The sequence below is a fragment of the Parus major genome, chromosome 2 (assembly GCF_001522545.3).
Source record: "Parus major isolate Abel chromosome 2, Parus_major1.1, whole genome shotgun sequence".
NCBI classification, from domain to species: domain Eukaryota; kingdom Metazoa; phylum Chordata; class Aves; order Passeriformes; family Paridae; genus Parus; species Parus major.
The window spans coordinates 108,127,882-108,144,844 of NC_031769.1; the positions used below are offsets into that span (position 1 = coordinate 108,127,882).

General features: G+C 41.8%; 1 protein-coding gene across 1 annotated transcript in view; it reads right to left on the reverse strand.

The window, feature by feature from the left end:
* Positions 1-11,249: 11,249 nt before the first annotated feature.
* The window catches only part of GAREM1 (GRB2 associated regulator of MAPK1 subtype 1), a 101,993-nt gene continuing 96,279 nt past the window's right edge, over positions 11,250-16,963 (reverse strand). The window contains exon 6 of the mRNA XM_015618227.2: positions 11,250-16,753. Within this exon, the coding sequence (XP_015473713.1) occupies positions 15,841-16,753 (913 nt within the window). The 3' untranslated portion in view covers positions 11,250-15,840. The remainder of the gene's footprint in view (positions 16,754-16,963) is intronic.

Genomic DNA, 16,963 nt, shown 5'->3' on the forward strand with positions numbered 1-16,963 from the left:
AGATGCATCCATTTTGAGTGCAGTCCTAGCAGTCTAAAAGACATTTTTGAAGTGAAATGTGGGGAAGAGAAAAATAGAGGTTTACTTACTATTTTTTCCCCCTGGGGGTTCAAATGAACAAGCCACTCCACCCTTTGTGCTAAGAAAGTAATAAAAACACTTTTCTTTATTTCATAATAATTCCTAGGTGCCTAGATCCGGTTGTGCTACTTCTTTTCCTAAAAGCAAGTCATCTTGGCTTCCACTTGCCTTGATTTATACCCATACTGCACAAACCACTTTGCAGGTGTGTCAGAGTGCTGTCAGATTGGCTGTGCTCAGGCTCACTTGTGTATTTGCTTTCTCACTTATTTCCCACAGCACCTCAATGACCTGGAGGACTAAGACAGGCTAGGTTAAAATTACTTTTTTTCTTTTCCATTCCAGAAATATTCTTCAACTATAAAACACTTTCCTACTTCTTATTAGATGTCTTCAAAACCATTTTGAGGCTTTGTTACTCAAGCCCTCATGGGCTGGGATACAGGAGCTCAGGTACAGTGGGTGCTGGCTGATGAAACATGAGTGCACAATGTGCAACGCCTTGCACCACAGGAGGGTTTTAAAGCTCAGAAGATGGAAAGTTTGATATCTTTGGAATGCAAGGCTGAGCATCAGTTTTTTAATCAGCAGTTACAGCTGCTGTCAACTGCCTTCCTGGCAACCCCCTGCTGGTGGTGGAGGTGGTTTTGGGAATGTTTTGCAATAAAAAGATCACCTCTTAAAGGGGAAAGCAGAGCGCTCTGCCATCTTCCAGCATTTTGCACACTGATTTTAGAACAATGGAAAAAAACTAAACAGCCTAATAAGCATTAGAGAAATCCTGACCTTTCTTTGCTACCATTTAATACAGCATACACGTGAATAATTAAATTGTACTGAATAACTGGTGCAGTATCTGTGAGTGCCCAATTTCCCTTAGTTTATTAAACAGGTGTGCATGAAGCTTTCCTTCCCTACCATATTGTCTTTTGTCACAAGAGGTGCTGAAAGCATTTGAAATTTCAGTAGCTACTGGTGAAGTAAAATTGTATCATTGATAAGACACTCCTTTCCTCTTGGCCCCCAAAGTCCCACAGCTGTTAGCAGACAGACCTCAGCAGCTGGATAAAGGCAGTGGCACCAGGAGTACCAGGAGTCCCTGATGATGTGTCAGGGGATGCTAACCCCCATCTTGATAAATCCAGGGAAGTGTGGGGATGTTGGTGTCAAAAAAATGCAGCTTTCCAGGCAGCTGAATGACATTTACAGCCATCTTTTATGTACTACCACTTGATCTTCATAGTCATTACTTTTTATTCAGTGTTTTCTGAGCTCCTTCACTGTGAAAAGAGGAAGATGCCTTTGACAGTGTTCCAGGAATGTTGAGAAGTGTCAAAGCTTTTCCTGCTTTCAAGTAATGAAGATCAAAACTTAAAAAGTTTAAAACATTCACTTAAGCCTTGTAAATACCTTGAAACATCTTTACTACATATTTATTCCTCCTTTTATTTCGTTTGTTATTCAAAAACACAGCTTCCATATAAATGTCATGAATGTCCCATCTGCTTCAGCTTAATGGAAGAAAATTGTGAGCAAATCAAATCAACATTTTTCGTTATTCCACATACAGGAGCCTGCCACGCTTCACCAGCATCTCCAAAAGCACAGGTCCAGGCAATGGGAAGAAGACAAAGCATTAGAGAAACATGTGCTCAAGCCTTAAAGTTCCCAAAGTTGAAAAAATCTGGTTAAAGGATTTAAATTTGCATTTTATTTTATTATTTTTTCAGCATTTCTTCTGTAGAATGCTACTGAGTCCCTGCAAACTTGGAAACCATGCAACACTAATTAGCTTCTAAACTGCTTAATAATTTGTAAGGTTATACCAGTATTGGTATATATACTGTATATAAATATACAGTATTGGTGTGTATTGTAATTGCAATTTTCATTTCAGTCTCAAACTGAAAGGAAAAAAAACAGAAGCTGGATTTTCTACAGTCAAGACTGTTAAAAAATATACAAAAGAAATAAATATATTTTCTTAAGGAAAGGTTTATATTACTACAGTGTTATTGCATATCTAACACTCCTCTAGACAATAGTGCAACACAGGTGGGTAATGAAGACATCCTCAGAAATTCTACTCTTTCAATAAATGAGATAAAAATGCTCAAAATGTACTTTCCTTTAATTAGAGTTCTTTCTTCAGAATTCTCCCAGAATAAATATTAAAAAAACCACCAAACTTAAAATCTCATTCCGTATTTCAAAGAAACTTGCCTATGTCCCACCTAGCTTTGCATTTCATTAAGGGACCAATTTCTGGCTTTATTAAAGCGTTAATAGACAGTCCTCTGGATTGCAAAGTGGTGCAGATCCATTAGCATGTCATTGAGTGCCATTAGACAACTGCTTTGAACTTTTGTGGCTCTACATTTGGGTACCCAGCAAGGCAATGCAGGTGGTGAGCTTTGGACAAGGGGTTATTGGGCAACAGATCCCATCTGTTCTGACATGGTTAAAATGCCATGGCATGGCCCTGGCATTTCAAGTTGCCCCCTTGAGGAGAGAAATGACATACTAAAAAGATTTGACAAGGATCATTGTTTTAGTCTAATCTATTTTTTAAAGCAAGTTATCAAATATTTGATTGAAACTCTGCAGAGAAACAAAGAGCTTGATTTATGTAAGGAAGATGACATCTCTCTCTGCCAGAAGCTGTTCTGGAGCAGGTTAGAGTTTGCAGCTAATGTAACTTAATTATGGGTACTGAAAACAAAGCATTTAGGAATGAAGTCACAACTGAACAGCTACCATGACTAAAAGTGACAGAAGTAGAATAGTTCCATCAACTTCAGCGATAAAGTGAAGCCCATTCGTGAAATCAGTGGGTGTCTCGCCCGAATGAGCAGCGCAGGATTAGACTCGATTGCACATCATGCCAGCACTAGTTAGAAACATAGAACAGATGTCAAGTAAATAGGGATGTGTGGGACAAAACAGAAATAATTGTAAAAATGTGCCCAAGGATAAAATAAATTGATCCTAAGACACTAACAAACACTCTTGTATAAGGCAAAATGAGTCTTTGTACTGGGTTGGCTTTTATTTTCTTGCTAATATTGCATAACAGAACTACGCTGGCATGATGAGGAGGGGGGATAATAAAATAACTTATCAATGCACTATTAACTCTACATGCTCTTACCTAATAATAAGATATTGATGTTTCCTTTAATGCATGCCCCATTGTTGAGAACTTTCTCATTACCCTGCAGTAGCATACACAAAATGGCTTTTTTAATATACTCATGGCCATGAACGTTAGGTGCTAAAGGCTTGCTTAAATGGTCAAAGATACCCTATTTAAGAAACAGCAAACACTTACATTGCACATTACCAACATTAAATGCAATCTCATTATCCATTAGCCAGTATTAGTGCAATTTATATCTTACTTTGGTTTGAGTTTTGCAGAATTTCTTGATCTTTGCCACATCATCAGTTGAGAATGTGGATGCTATTTCTTTGCTCATCAGTTTGATATTATTAGGAAGCATTATTGTCCTGGGTATTTTCCTGCAGATGCAGAGAAATGTCATGAGATTAACTATTAAATAAATACTGGACCATTGTTTACACAGTACAAAAAAAATATAAAGAAATCATTGGATTTATTCATTTTATTATGGCTTGGCAAGTGAAATCTACACTGTAAGAGGATTCAATGAAGCTCCAACATCAGCCCCTGCAAAGAGGGCTCAAGGAAGAGCAGGGACACAACTCAGGGGACATTGAGTCGTTCCTGGGGAGGGCCCAGGGCCAGGTAAAGGGAGAAAATTTGTCAAAGAGGAGATTGCATTAGGTGGAAAGGGTTGCTGTCAGCTCCAGTGGTGGTGTGGCAGCGATCTCCAGCAGGGAGCGACCCGCAGCAGCTGGCACAGGCCAGGCCAGCTCCTGGCTCTGAAACAGTGCGATCCTTCTACTGGAAGCATGCTGAGAAGAAATTTTTAACTGTTTGGTAAATGCCAGTCCCTGCCACGGGACACCAAGTTCCTACCAAACCAGTGCTGATGGCAGCCTCTCCTGCTGCCATGCCGAGTTTTATGACTGCCTTACTCCTCCTGTGCTCTGGCCAAAAGAAATTGATTTTACTGTAAATACCTTCCACATGATATCTGTAATATGGTAAACAGACCATTTGCTCTTGAGACATAGGGTATTTGGATATTTCCCCACGGAGGAGGAGGAGGATGGATGGCAACTCTGGCAGCTACACAATGGTATGTTGAGGAAAGGAGGATGCAATGGCTCACAAGTTGCCCATATTTTTGTTCCAGTGCCTGCCTCAACCTGAGCTGCAGCCAATACCTTAAAGGTAGGTATGGACACCAGGATCTGAAGAGACATCTGCCTGGGGATGCCTGCTGTCCACTGAGGGACAGCAGCTCCCCACTGCAGCCACAGGACCAGACCAGGCAGTGGGCACCCAGCGAGACCAGTGCTGCCAGCAGAGCAGGGGAAAATGCTGTATTAATTCTTGCCATTAATACTTTCTGGGTAAGGAAACCCAACAACCAGTGCATATTGCCTTTTATACAGTTGAGAGACGAAACACAGACCAAGTTACAACAAAGCTTAAATCCAAAATAATTACATTTTGTCACAATTCCTTCCACACAGTCCAAGCTACCAAGGAAGCCAGCTGCCAGCACCCAAGGAGAGACATGATTTGCTCCACAGCTCCCTTCAATCCCACTGCAAAAACTTCCAAATGTTTGAAACGGGGAGCAAGTAAATCTTTTAATGCTCTCTGAAAAGCAATCAGCTCACCAAACGCATCATTCAGCAGCCTCTAATATAAAGTAATTAAACCATGAAAAGCTGCTGCAGTAATCTTACTTAAAAATCCTAAATTCCTTTACATTTTGAGGATCTGATGGCACTGACTCCCAGTCAGACACATACAGGCAGGGCAGAGACCGCGGGAGCTTCTCAGAGCCTGAACAACCCCTTCCACTCCTTGAGCAGAGGCAGCTTAACTTTATGAAGATTTGTTGTTGCAGCACAACTATCCAAGAGATACAGCTAAATCCAAATTCATTTCATTTCCAGCCAAATTATATTTTGATGCAGGTCACTAGAACCTAATCTTTCATCTCTGGTTTTCATACATGAAAATGAAAAGGAAAAGAATTTCAGATTAAGCAGCATTTATCATACTAAATAGAATTAAATCAAATGGAAAATTGCATAAAGAAATTCAGTTAAAACAATTAAATTAAAAAGCCCTTTACCTGTTTGAATGTAATCTTTGATTTTCTCAGAAGAGAAGAGAACCTTATTATTAAGCAAACTTAAAAGAGATCCTGGATTACCCTTTCCCCACTTCCCTGCTCTTGAACTGTCAGTTTGTCTTCATGAGCAGACTTTGTTTCCTATCTGTCAGGCAAGTTCACTTGCTTGTTCTCACATGCCAGAAAAACTCGAGTTTTCAGTATTGCAGGAGCACTTAAGCTGTATAGTAAGCAGCAGATGAGTCTTTTATTAGTGAATTTTTTGTTAGTTACATGCATATATAGACAGACACACAGGTGCATATCTGCACTCAGGAATATATAACACAGCTTCAGCAGAAACCTGAGCTCACTGCAAACTAGCCTGCATTTAACAACCTTTTATTGATGCTCTGACAGCTCCCATCTGAAATAGCTTGTGGTAAGTACTAAAAATGAAGAAATAGAAAAGCTTTCTAGAAGACACCTATTTAAAATGATCTCACAAGTATTTCAGCTTAACTGAAGAAATTATAATTATTTTTTTTTCCCTCCAAAATCTGCAAGACTTACATTACATCAATTAAAAATACATTTATGATCTTGGCTTATGGCAAAAGGGAGAGCAATAAGCACTTGCTGTTTTGGAGAATAGCTCTCTGGGAAGAATTTTTCTGATATATAACAGAGGCCTAAGAGGCTCAATAATGCCTTGGGTCAAATTTTTGCTGATGAACATTACCTTAGTTTCTTGGCTGGAATCCCCTCTGGCTTCTAAAAAATCCAATTTCATTTCAAGGCAAGTTTTGTCTTAGAAATAAATGCAGAAAACCATGTAATAAGGTTGGTTTCATACAGAACTTGAGAAATGCTGAGATTTGGAGTCCCAGGCACCATTTTCTTCTATGATATGTGGCACTTTTCCTTTAGAACCCCATGAATGAGTTGGTGCAAACTGCATCCCTTGTCAGCTGGGAGGGTTTTCTTAACCAGTCAGAAACAAGCATCCCTAATTCCAAGTGCTCCACACGTTATTGCATGAATGTCAAGCTCTGTGAGTACCAACAGAAAGTTGTAACATCTCAGAAAAACATCCAGTGACAAAAATACCAGAAGCAGAGTCACATACTGTTTACAAAGCACTGGGGTCTTTGAATGCATCTGTTCCTATAACCTAGATTTTTGCTTGGTGCTTCTGAACAAAATCCAACATAAGCCACAGGTAAAAATTTGCATTTTAGCATGAGACTTCAAAACTCATTAGCAAAGTCAGTGACTTTTAAACACAAAATACCACTACTGTCTCTGAAAGCCCCTGAGATGTAAATCATTAGAGGTGGGGAAAGCAGTCACGAAAAACATTCTGGTGTTTCCTGTTCCCATTCCTTTGCCATGCCCTTTGCTTGGGGCTGCTGCAAGGGAGGTGATGCCAGGCTGCAACCTCAGGTTGAGGTGCCGTGGCTCAGCTTACATTTGCTCTTCTTCTGTGTGTTGGTCCTTCATGTTTGGAGATGAAAGGTGCAGTGTGACAGAGAGGCCTCTCCTGTCTCCTTTAGAAGCTGCCTCCTCGTCTCTGGTTTTGCACATTTCAAACGCAAGACTTTGAAAAAGATTTCAAAGCTGCATCTTCTGTATGGAAATTCATGGCTTTGGGCAGGTTCATGATCAGACCTAAAATTTCAAGCTTAAGAACCTGCTGCCTAAATGAAATTAATTTTACTTGTGCCTCGCCTTTCTCTGATTGTTAAACAAGACCGGGGTATTTTATAAGCATTACTTACCTGCTTTTATATGTGAGTATCACTGTACTTGATTCCTTCAGGATTTGCAGGCATGGTGGAAGCCAAGGTCATTGCAGTGGGTGCTCAGAGGTTAAAGATCTCAGAGGAGAAGGAGTGCAGACAGCAGGAACAGGTCAGGAAGAGGATGAGGTTTGCCTGGACATGGCAGTAGGAGTCCATGTGGGACCAGATTTGGGCAGCCACCCACCCCTGCAACCACACCATAATCCATGGCAAGAGGCACCTAGTCAGGCTCTGAAGACCAAAAGGTAGCAAAGGAGGGTGACAAAATGAAAGGGGTTGGGGCTGTAGGTGAAGTTGGGAAACATGGATTTGCACTATTTATTGCTTTTTCAATTTGTATGCTTTTTATCCTTGACCTGCCACATTCCTTCTGGAGCCTCAGTTTCCAAGTCCTAGTTTTTAGCATTGTACAAGGAGCTCAGACTGAACTGTATAAAATTAAAATGAACATTGTGGAATCTGTGAAATGACACTTCATTTTTCAGTGAACCAACTGTAGCAGAGAAGAATCAGAAGAAGAAACAATATGTACCCTTAGAATTTATTTTTTTTTTAATCAGGAAGGAAGGGTTATTGGAAGCCTTACTCAACAGGTAAGATAAAACTTTAAATATCACTGCCTTTTATTAAAGGAATCAGAAGAGAAAAATGTTTCAGCAATCAAGAGTAAGGCAAAAGTAACTGCAAACCTACAAAGATGCAGAGAGAGCACTATGCCCAGTTTCACTGATTTGTTACAAAAGGAGAAATTTCAGAGCCATGGAAATCAAACACCTCTCCTATTAAGACTGAGAGTTGTGGTTTCTTAGCCTGGAGAAGGCTCCAGGGTGACCTTAGTGCTGCCTTTTAACATAAATGTGGCTTACAGGAAAGATAGAGAGAGGCTTTTTATCAGGGTCTGTAGCAAGAGAACAAAAGGCAATGGTTTTAAACTGAAAGACAGTAGATTAAGTTTGGACATAAGGAAGAAATTTCTTATGATGGGACACTGGAACAAGTTGCCCAGAGAAGTTGTGGATCGCTTTAAGTGCGCAAGGCCAGGTTGGATGGGGCTTGCAGCTGCTTCATCTAGTGGGAGGCAGGGAGTTGGATGAGATGATCTTTAAAGGTCCCTTCCAACCCAAATGATTCTATCATTCAAGGAAATACTAATCCAGTGCAATTTTTCAGTCTTTTTTGTGGGATAAAAACACCCATGTTTTTCAGGAGGAAACTGGAGGGCCAGTTACCAGGATGGCCAAGGCTCCATTCACCAGGAGCAGAGGCTACCATCCAGGACTAGCACTTAGGATAGCTTCTAGCTCTCGTATCTTTCTCCCACTTGCAGAGCTGCAGTCAAATAAATAAGATTAGCCAAGATATATGCAGCTCTTCAGGGGTCTGCCAGACATTCTGGCACATCTCACACTGCTGACTTACTAGTTTCCTCCTGCTTTCTGTTTGCACTAATCCACTGGAAACCCAGCTCCAGGGACCTGCCTTGCTGACCCCCATTTTCATTAACAATGATTGTTGATAATGTACAATGGAACAGCACCAGCAGAATCAAAACAGCTCCTTCTCATGACAGAGCTTTTGTGGCACTGGTAGAGAATCCTAATGAGGTCCCTGAACCCATCCATCCCCCACTTTAGCCCCTCCAGCAGGTTCTGTCCTCTGGGGCTGTGTGCCAGTCTGACACTGTGTGGCATGTACAAGTACTACAGCAGCTGCTGCCACACACAGCCAGGGGACATGTTCCTCTGCTTCACTGCCAGCTCTCTAGGCTTGGCACCTTAGAAATGTTTTATCCTTCATCCCTATTTTTTTTCCCCCTTTTATTCTTTTTCCTCCTACCCCAGACTCCCTGCGAGGAGTGGTTTTCATTTATTCCAAGTGTGTTTGGCAAGAGATTCCTTTTGTCCTGCCCAGGAGTCAAGGGCATCTTGAGGTCTCGTTGAGCAATAAATAAATATTTGAGTTGTGTTTCTGTTGTCCCATTGTGGTGGCCTGGTTAACCACCTTGAGCTTTCCACCTCTGGAATCTGATGGAGAGAATGGTGAGAAGACACCTACTTCTCAAAGCCACTCTTCATATCAGCTCTCCATTATGCCAAGTAAGAATGCATATAAAATGATTTATCCTGGGGGGAAAAGAGAAATGCCAGATCCAGGCAAGTGAATAAAAATATAAATACTGCCAGCTTTCAACAAAAATTGATCTTCATTGAGTGTGACAATCACAGGCAAGAGAAAAGGATTCTATATACAGAATACAATTAATAGTGAGTTTTTGTGGAGCTACCAGAGCTGCCAACAGTTGCCCATACAGGCAGAGGTAGTGGCCAGCAAGGGGTGCCAAGGAAAACCTAAAAATAATGCTGCCATGGAAGTGAGGCTGCTAGGGAAATGGTCCAGCAGCACTGAGGGCCTAAGCAAAGTCACCAAGGGCCACTGCCCAAGCAGGACTGATTTTATGTTCATTCTGCAATGGCAAATCCCATCAGGCATCAAATGAGCTCACAGCACAGAAAAAGGGGAGAACATTCAAGCTTCACCCAGGTTTGCAGTCACTCAGTGCACAGGAGGAAGTGGTTACATGTGACGTGTGCATCTGGTGACATAAAATGTGTTTACACCTGGGCAGCAGAGCGTGGTGCAGAGTGCCCCAAGCCAGCGGCGACCTGAGCTAGCGGAGTCCTCTGCAACCAAGGACTTCAGGGACTGATCAGTGGTGACACGAGACAACACATCAGGCTCTGTCAGCACCCCAGGTCCCACACAGCAGCTCAAGGCCAGGAGCCCCAGCGAGAGCGAGGACAGGGGGTGTACACACCTAACAGACCCAGGAGAGCTCTAGCTGATTGTGTCACACCAAGAGGAGGAGCATGTCCAAGAGCATTAAGTTTGCACTTTCCAAAGAGGAGAGAGCTGTGTTTTCAAGTTCCAGCCCTGCCTCTAATCTTTATTCATGTTTATACATAGCCATAGTGACTAATCAGGAGATTTATGTCAGACTTGGTGACTACTATAATGTATATATTATAAATAATATACCTGCCTGGTTTAGAACAGCAGTTTCCTGACCAGGAGATGGACATGTTTTGCTCTGGACTACAGCCCTTCACTCCCCTTGCATGAAGTGAATGCTGTCCTGTAGATCTTTTTGCTCAGGCTGGAGCCAATTAACTGGAGCATTCAAACAATTAAATGTTTTTATTAATAAAATTATTTTTCTTCCCCTTCTTAGGAGAGGGGAGCAGAGATGTGTCCTAGACAGACCTGCTCATGGTGAATCTTTCTTGTGAAAGCAATTCTGCTTCTCTCTGTCCCTCCCCTCACCCCCCTGTGATGCACATCCTGCCTCCAGACACACTACTTTCCTCTCCCAGATGTGAGGGTTGGAGGCAAGTAAAGCCCATCTGTCTCAGATTCAACAGCAACTACTGTGTCAGATTCTGCCCTGCTTCATGTCTCATAAACATATATTAATGGTTCCTTCCATGAAACCCTTCCACAACTACTGTTGTGCTGTAGTAAACTTTCTCTTGGCCTGGTATCAGCGAATGAAGCTTCAGCCCAAAGGAATCTGGCACAGTAGCAACTTGTCTGCATAAGATGTTGGTGGCTGTAGAGTTGACATTTCCCTCCGTTGCCAGTATCGAAGGAAGTGAGAACAGGCAACCTGCAACCTACAGCACAACATTATTTTGTCTCTGATTTCCTCCCCATCCAATAAATGCACACGGTCTTGCACTTAAAAGCATATCCAAATTATAATTGAATGCTTTCCTCCAAAAACAAAGATAATGGGGCTTGGGACAATAGTGTTTTAGGTGAATGTCTGCTAGAGACAGGCAAGCTGCCTGGCAACAAATTCTTTGGGGAAACACAGCTCAATACTCTTGCTGAAGGGGAAGAAGCGAAATTAGAAGTCAGGGAAAAGTAACATGTCTTAAGAGGTTAAATGCAAAAGCCTGATTACTTCTCTCAATTATCCCAATCTTACTTTGCAAAGTTCACTATTTGAGAAGTGCTTATTTCCAAATTATACTGAAATGAGCAAGAGGGTAAGTCAGTGAAATTACCAAATGAAAACCAACCCTTTTATGTAATACATGCAACCCAACCAATTTAGTACAACAAATTCTGTACACATTTGAAGTATCATGAAAATAGTGTCTTTAATATACAGTTTATATACTTACAATACGCGGTTTAAATTTGTTCATATACATTACAGGGATATTTATTTGCACCTGGTTTAAATAACAATCTGCCTTCAGCCTTTTACATAAAAACCCAAAACAGCACAGAATTCCACAAAACCCATGCTTCGTTTTATAACGGAAATGTACTAAGCCAAAGTTTTGGGTCTTTTTCTTTTTTTTTCCCTAAGTGTTACTTTTTTGACATACCCAAAGTGAATCTAAAGAGCTAAGAACAAACATATTTCTAATACAATTCAGAAGATTGTCCAAGTCAAGAGAATCACTCTGCAGATTTTCACACCGAAAATTTGGTTATTACACACAAAAATTGTGAAGTCTGAACAACTCCTGGACTACTAGGAGTTTAAGACATAACAAAATGAAGAGTCATTTATTGCTAGGTCTCAGCAAGGGGCCTGCATTTCCCCACTGCCCTGCCATCCCTGTAAGTAAAAAGGATGATCCCTCTTGCTTATTAGGATTTCATCTGTACCTTCTGGCTTGTATACAGGAATGCTGCAATTTCAGAGCATCAGAAAGAGGAGCCAGGAGAGCTGGGCTAAGCTGTAGTCCTCTCACAGGGCTGATGTTTGGCTGTTAAGTACCACGGTGTAAAACCCTGCCTGGCCTGCAGGCAGGACTTGGCTGGCCTGTGTTACAGGCAGGCAACCCACTGGGAAGCACACAAGAAGCTGGTTCAAGCACAATTTGTTCTGTGGGGGGAACAATCAAGAAGTTGACTCAGGATGCAAACATAACAGAAAACAGTTATTTATAGACAGGTTTGAAACACGGTGCGTTTTCAGGTAGCTTCGCTGTTTATGCTGTTTCCCTTGAAGCTGTTGTTGTGGAACAAAGTTCTTTTAAGTGGCAAGTAAACCTGTTCTATTAAAAAATACACAGTAAATTCTAACCCTTGCTTCTAGCTGAAAAGAACACTTCAAAATGTATTTCCCTTCTAATTTTGCGTGGACCAAATGTTTTCCATCCAAGTTTCTAGCCGTAGGCAATTTTTACAATATGGCAAGAATAAGAATGCAAATATGCACTTTGAGTTGCTGTCAACACAGCTTTGGTTAGCCAGGCAGGCAGCAAGACAAAGAATCTTAATCCTAGGCACAATGAGCATTTGAAAGAAACTAGCATTTCCCCACAAGTTTCCTCTCCATCCCTCCCCTGCCCAATTCGGTGTCCACCTCCAGAACAGCCTCCATTCCAGAACCCAGCTTTCACTGCTGAAGGCAGCATCAGTCCTTGTGCCAACACATGACAGTTGCATAGAAAGGAAGTGTTTCCTGCTGCAGGACAGAGACAGCTCCATACACAATTACACGATGTGTGTTTTGCTACCAAAACCCCCAGACAAACAAAAACCCCAAGGATAACACACAGCTCAGACACCAATAACCAAGTAAGCACCAGAGGCCTTACATTTATTTAATCTGAGGAAAAAAATCCAAGGTTAGGACTGGCTATTTTAGTGGACTGCCTTGAAAATATAAGTGATTTTAGGCCCACTCTGGCACAATGTTCAATGGTTACAGCTCTCAGCCCCCAAAGACAACCAACACAACTCCCATCAGCATGGCTTCACTCCACTACTGTCCAAAACCAGATTGGTTTTCCCCAATGCTGACCTCCATGCTGTGCTTGGGAGTTGCCATAGCCTGGGTACCTATGGAAAGGTAGCCCTTTCCATAACCTAGGATCCAAAGGCTGTGCCACAACATTCCACATGCCCAGTCTGCTCATCATTCTACTGATTTCACCAGAGCAGACACTTCAGTCCAGCTTGTGTACCACAGCAGGTAGATGGACACCAGAGCAACATAATTCACAGAACACAAATGTTAGGAACACCTAAATCCCCCTAAATCTTTGTCTTTTTACAGGACATTAAAAATGGCTTGGAAAGTGAAGGCGATGAGTGGCTAAGGGTGAAGGAAAAAGCTAAATGCTAATACATTATGCATAAAAGTAAGTAAGCAGTGCCAAGGCAGAACGACACAACTGGAAGGTCATCAGAAGCATCATAAGAGGTTTTAGCTGTACTTTGGTGCACAGGCTCAGCTTCTGCAATCAATGCACATTTCTAGGCCTTTCTGTGGGCCAGTTCTATCTTGGCTTATGCACATAGGATGTTAATGCAGCACGGTCATGAATGCAAATTCCACCAGTCTCTTTGCAAGAATAACCACTTCAAGCAGGTAAGCAGAGATAACAGAATAGGTACGAATCCACAGTCAAAGAAAACTCAGGGACGTTAATATTCTGGGGAGTGTTAGTAATATTTAATGCTAATATTACCAAGACTGCAGTATTTTCTTTTTCCTTTTTTTTTTTTTTTGGATATTTTAGTTGTTTTTTTTTTTTACCTAGAATGAACAAGCTGAGTGAAACAAAGGCAAATACATGACATTAAAAATTTGGCCCTTTCGTATTTGAAGACTCATTTGACACAGTGAGGTTTTAAAGGCAGTTGGTTTCAACTTGCATGAGGTCTGCCAACAAGGATACACATCTGAACAGTATCTGAATTTTATCTACTCTTATTTGAAGCTAAAATATTTTAGAATGCTAATTAAAAAGCATCTGGAGAAAGCTATTGATCTGTTGCTTGAAGTCAATACATTACATAAAACAGGATTATGAACTCTTGGGGGTTTTTCTATTGGGATATTGGCTCTATAGTACCCACAACAAGTGGGCTTTGCTTTCTGGTTGGCAACTGGTGGTTTGCATTACTGGAAGACAAATAATGCATCTTGGCTTCAGCATGGTGACATGACATGAAATGTGTCCCAACAACAGAAAGCTCTATTTGCTAATAAATTCTTTTTAATGAGTCAATATGGTTGAGAAAACAGGCAAATCTAGCATTTTTGTCTCTGCTCTATATTTTCTCTTGATGCTCACACCATTGTGCCCTATGATGGAGATATTTTTTAATACATCAAAAAGGTAAGCAAGGCAGGTGATGGTGCTCTCCTGGGCAGGGCTCTTCTCAGCAGTAAGTGAAGGTGAAGTTGCATTCCTAGCTTTGATCACCTGAGGACCTGGGCATGCATTCTTGCTGATGAGGAAGGGATAACAGAGTGTTTTCTGACGACTTCCACAAATCCTCAAATCCTCAAATAAAGGCAGGGGGATCCTGGGGTTATTTAGACACATTTCAGAGAGCTCTGTCAACTACAAGAAATCCACAAAGGACTATCAAAAGTTAATCCTATTCCTAGCCTTTTGAGCAGTTAGCTTTGAGTGGTCTCCAGGGGCAGACTAATGCCCACTCACCATCTCTGTGCTCCCTTTCAACTGCTACTTCCGTGTGACATCTACTGCAGTGAGTTTTTGCAGCTGGGCAACTGAATTAGCACATCCTTTGATGCTACAGCTCCTCCCACTTTGACACCCACATCCTCCTAGCCCACTGCAAACGAGACAGGTGAAGTGAAAAGATCACAAGCATTTCCTGTGGCATGGCCCAAAACCTCCCTCAGCCCATTCTCAGCAGCATGCCATGCTCTGTTTCCGATCCCTCCCACCTTGCCAGCACTTTATTTCAAAGGCATGGCACGGGAGCACTATCACCTTCCCACACAGGTCTAACCACAGGACTAGGAGAGCAGACCAAGCGCATTTTCAGACAATCAGAACAGCAGCAGAAAAAACACAAGGAGTTGTTACCTTCCACCACAGCATGGTTCCTGCAAGGGCTGTGCTAGCAGGCTGCTGCAGCAGGCAGGATCTGCTGAGAAAAGAGCCTGTGCACTGAACTGCTTTTCCCATGAGAAAGCAGCACGACCAGAAGTCATGCTATTTACTCCAGTCATCCGACTACAAAAGCAACTTTTGAAATCTACAGGTCATAAACTTTTAATTGGCCAGGGCAGAGTGGCTCAGTAGAAAATCCCCCTTCTCCCTCCCCTCTGGGCAGCAAGCTAAGCATGACTCTTGGTTTAAAAACATTTAACTCTTTTTGCTCAAAGTAACATGGAAAATGCATCCACGTTACAGATAATCAGGAAGATACTGTTAATAAAAATAATGCTGCAAGAATAGTGTATTAGTGGCACTTCACAGCAATTCTTAACATTTTCAGATGTAGTGTCAAAACCAATGCTTTTGTTTATCTGCAAATCACAGCATGTTACCAAATATTATGTGAACAGAAATAATCCTGTAAGAAATACCTTTTTTTGCAGTTAACACAAAACTGTAAACTGGATTGGTGTGTGTCTTTCAGCATCAAATTGTTCAGTAATAAATATGACCAAGTCTTAACAGACTATGGAGTCAAAGTTCCCTTAGTGTCCAGTTTTTAGCAGCTGTTGAATGTTCAGGGATGCACAAAGGCACACCTCTGCAGATTCTCTATCTTTATTATTGACATAGAAAAAAAAGTCCATTCACCACTGAAAAATGCTTATCTGCATAGTAAGAATTTTTCTACTACTATTTACAAGAAGGACTTTTAGTGCAAAAAACCAGGAAGTGACGTATTAGCTCAAATGTATCGAGTACAGTTTCACTAAAAACTAGCCAGCATCACATCTTGGGCCGCCAGCCATTAATGAACTGTAATATTTTCTTAACCTGCAATTTGCTTAGCTTGAAGTCTTCTGATAGGATTTCTTCTGTAAGCTGAACCAGTAAATTGCCATCAATCTTCTCTGTGACAAAAAATGATATGACATCTTCTGACAGACCAATAAACCTCAACGATTTAGATACCTCCTCTATGGAGAGTCCAGAAAGGTCTGTGGGTGGCTGCCAGGGAGAGCCATCCCCACAAGACCTCGGTGCTAACTGGAGGTGGAGGGGAGATGAGAAGGGGTAAGACACAGAGAATGTATCCTGCATGCCCTTTTTAGTGAGATACTGATCTTCCAAGACGACTGGAGAGCCAGCTTTTGATTCCTCCTCGGCACCATCTATTTTCAGTGGCAAGGGACACGTGTCTGCAAGTGTCTTATCTTCACTTGGCTTCAGTGCCCGAGGAGGTAAGGCAGGACACGAATGGCTCTGCTTTGTGTTGCTGTCTCCCAGAGTTTTCTCATCAGTGCAGTCTAGAGAGTAACTTGCTGACTTTGGACAGCTGGAGATGGTGTTGGTGAACTCTGCTGGGGTCAGTGGGGAGTACCCTGTTGGGAGCTCACACCCATCAAAGTCAAAAGTCAAAGGTGCTGGACAGTTTCTCTTTGGCGTACCTGGAGTCTTCTGTCTGGGGTAACTGTAGCTCCTGCTTGGATCAAGCAGGAAATCACTCCTATTCAGGCCTTCAGCAGTTCCTGAAAAATGGTTTGGCCAAGATAACCTTGAAGGCAGAGCTTCAGCTGAGGGGCTTCCCAAAGGCATTGTGCTCTCAGGCTCTTTGGATTCAGTTTTCATCATGTTACAGGGGTAGCAGGAAACAGGTGTACTCTCAGTCAGGTTGGTGCTGTCGCTCTCTGAGACGTTACTTAAGGAACAAAGCAGAAAGGATGTTGTTAGTAAGAAAAAAAATTGCCATTTCAATAAACCCATATATCATCTGACAGAGTCAGAGGACGACCATCACAAGGAAAGAATTTTCATTCCTCCAGCAGAACTTTTCACATTTGAATTAACATGTTTGAATTAACGCATTGACAGTTCCTTCACCCCTTCTACAAGCCTGACAAGATGCTGA